This window comes from Egretta garzetta, unplaced genomic scaffold (genome assembly GCF_000687185.1).
Source record: "Egretta garzetta isolate BGI_Z169 unplaced genomic scaffold, ASM68718v1 scaffold322, whole genome shotgun sequence".
In the NCBI taxonomy this organism is placed as follows: Eukaryota; Metazoa; Chordata; class Aves; order Pelecaniformes; family Ardeidae; genus Egretta; species Egretta garzetta.
In genome coordinates, this window is record NW_009259044.1 from 3725964 (window position 1) to 3729358 (window position 3395).

Here is a 3395-nt window from a genome sequence, read left to right on the forward strand (position 1 = left end):
AGGGGAAGCCGGGGCTCGGCTGGCACCCCCACACCCTGCTGTGCCGGTTTTTCTCCTCCACCTCTTGTTCTCTCTCAGCGAGCCGTGTCCAGGAACGGGCTCCCGGGGCTGGGCAGAGGCGCACGGCAGGCAAGAAAGAGTTTTTTTCAGCTCCTGCTTCTTTCCGGGGGCATGGGGACATGGGCAAGCGCTGCTCCCGGCACCGCTGTGGCCCCGAGGATGGTGGGGTGGCCACGGGCTCTGCTCTGCAGGGCTGGGCACGGCACAGATCCTGCCTGAACCTCCGCACATGTGTCTGGGGCACGGCAGTCACGCCAGGGCTGGGTTTCCGCATACCCATAAAGGAGGAGAAGGAAGGAAGGAAGGCAGGCAGATTTTTGCCCTGGTAGAACTCCGTCTGGACACAGCACACAGGAATTCGTGCAGCGCAGAGCTTTGAATATCAAACCTAAAAAGATGTTAAAAACCCCATTGCATCTCCCCCCACATTAATGATCCTGCCTTATCCCTGCTAATGAATACATCCCATTCTTCCCCACCCGGGTTTTCCCCTCCAGGAGCATTCATCTAAAGGCTGGATGCTCTTATCTTGGCTTAAATTGGGGCAGATCCTGTTTGTTTCTTTGGCTTTGATGCATGAAAGTTGGGTCATGTGAGAGGGTCATGTCTGAGGCCCCATCACGTGGCAGAGCCAGTGTCATGAGTTTGGGCCGCAGGAGGAGGACACCAACCTCTTGGTGGGGGTAGAGTTGGATGTCCCACACAGAGGCACACGAGCATTGACCACTTTGTGTTTACCTCCCCTCCCGCAGTGACATCTCCATGCAAGATCCTCAAGTGCAACTCTGAGTTCTGGGCAGCCACGTCGGGCTCCCACCACCTGGGCACGGAGGAGGCGCCCGAATTTTGCACGGCGCTGCGCGCCTACGCGCACTGCACCCGCCGCACCGCCCGCACCTGCAGGGGCGACCTGGCCTACCACTCCGCCGTGCATGGCATAGACGATCTCATGGTGCAACACAACTGCTCCAAGGATGGCCCCACCTCCCAGCCCCGCCTCCGGACTTTGCCCCCCGGGGATAGCCAGGAGCGCTCCGACAGCCCCGAAATCTGCCACTATGAGAAGAGCTTTCACAAACACTCGGCTGCCCCCAACTATACCCACTGCGGGCTCTTCGGGGACCCCCACCTCAGGACTTTCACAGACACTTTCCAAACCTGCAAGGTGCAAGGGGCTTGGCCGCTCATAGACAATAACTACCTGAACGTCCAGGTCACCAACACACCGGTGCTGCCTGGCTCCACCGCCACTGCCACCAGCAAGGTGAGCCTCAGGCACATCCCCATGAGGAGAGGTGGGCAAGGGTCTGCCCTTCTGGTGCTTCTGAACAGCCTTTCTTTCCACCGCCTCTCTCCTCCACCATTTGCACATCTCCTTGGGGAGGGTAAGACTGGGTGGGAGCTCCTCTGAATTTGAGCATTTGCCCCTAAATATCAGACACCCATCCTTCCTCTGTCCCCACTTTCATTTAAATGGACTGTGGTTTCTTCCTGAGCATGTCCATCATGGTTAGCAGGCTGAGATGCGGCAGCTCGGACGGCAATCATGGCCAAAGTCGGGGATGGCAAATTAAGAGGGCTCCCATCGGGGGGACTCTAGGTTGCTGTGAACAGCCAGACCAGGAATGATGGTGGCGCTTTTTGGGGGACGCACAAGGTCCAAGCAAACCTGGGACTTCCCTCCGGGGAGGCTCCAGCTTGCAGGGAAAAGCCTGGAGGGAGCTGAGCTCCTCGCACTGCCTTCCCCTCTGCCCAGGCTCGTAATTGCTTCTCTGGTTTGAAGCCCAGTCGAGGCATTTTGTGGGGCAAAGTCTGTTCTGATGATGCTTTGACAGCCTGAATAAACATTCTGAAGGCACAGGGCAAACACTGAGAAAACCCAAGTGAAAACGTGCTGCCATGATACAGCAGGACTTGTGTGACATGGCCTCAGCTCCAGGAGAGACCTGGAGCTGATGAACTGTCATGTTCCATGGTGCACAAGATCTAGAGCTAACAAACTGGCCACTTTTTGTGCCAAAAAAAGGGAGGCTCAGCAGGAGGCATCCATTTGCTTTTGGAAGATGTCCTGTCCCTCTGTGTCTAGGAGATCTGCTTCTCCCTGCGTGTGGGGAGAGGAGCACATGTAGGACGGGAACTGCTTCTCAGCTCTGGATGTGATCTTTTTAGCCTGAGCTGAAGCTGGCATTTTGGTTTGACCTGTCCCTAATAAACCTCCCTGAAGATACTTAAAGATGCTGTCAACTCCTTACCTACCAAAAGTCATCAAAACCTGCTCAAACTTGCAAGGAAGTCTTGGTTGAGGGAAGTGGTTCCTAAGGACCCCAGGGACCTGCAATTTCTAGGCTGGATCCCAGGATCACCATCTTAATCGAGCCTTTTCACCCGTTGTCTGCCTCATGGGCTTGTGGTGAGGAGGGATTAGTCATGAGTTCTGCAGCATGAGCTGTGGAAAGCATTACTGGGTCATCACTAGGGGGCTGTTGGAAAGGATGTCAGCCTTTTGGTCCATGGGGCGGTTTGTGTTTTTGCATGATGTTCTCCAGTTTACCCTTCTTCCTCCAGCCAGAGGCAGGGCTCGACCCAGGGGAGGTAGCAGGAGGTCCATGTGAGGGGTTGTGCAGCCTGAAACCCAAGCAACTTGCTCTTCCGCCCATGCAAACTCTACTCTTCCTCCTCCTCGTCAAGCTTTCCCCCAAAGCCCCAGCAAGGGAAGAGCAAGTACTGTGAGGTCCTTCCTCCAGCAAGGGACCTGAGTTTGAGCCCAGGCAAGCGTGGGGAGCCGTGCTGGGCTCAGTGTACGCCCATATCACCCCTAGAAGTGCCTGCCCCCTCGAACATACTGAACACATGTATCTGTGTGGGTGAGATGGAGCACGTGTTCTGGGGCCCAGAGGAGAAGATTCTGTTGGTCTGGGAGTGGCCAGGGAAAGGAAAAGGTCCAGCCCTTGGGATGTAAATGCCATGGGAGCTGGAGGAGAAACTCCACCACCCCTAGGAGAGTCAGGGCTCACCCCCCTCTGTCATCTGTCAGGCCCTGGAGGCAAGACAGTGCTGTGTGCGTGGGCGTGCCACCACCAGCCTGTGAGTAGTGATACTCCAACCGGCTCCCACTACAAAGGACCTCCTGTGTTGGGCCTGGAGATAATAGCGCAGATCCAGGTGGTACGTTCAGTCCAGCCTTTGGGTCTTGATGCCAAACACAGTGTCCTCATCCCTGTGCTGAATCAGCATGGCCACATCTGGGTGCCTAAAAGCTGGAACAACTTCTCTAGGATGAAGCACCTGCCCATGAGCTGAAGGCCATGCTGTTGGCCAGGCTGAGCAAACCGCTC

General features: G+C 56.1%; 1 protein-coding gene across 1 annotated transcript in view; it reads left to right on the forward strand.

Annotated features, from left to right (window-relative positions):
- The window catches only part of RGMA (repulsive guidance molecule BMP co-receptor a), a 16694-nt gene that overhangs the window by 12487 nt on the left and 812 nt on the right, over positions 1-3395 (forward strand). The window contains exon 2 of the mRNA XM_009635064.2: positions 813-1324. Coding sequence (XP_009633359.1) covers positions 813-1324 — 512 coding nt within the window. The remainder of the gene's footprint in view (positions 1-812; positions 1325-3395) is intronic.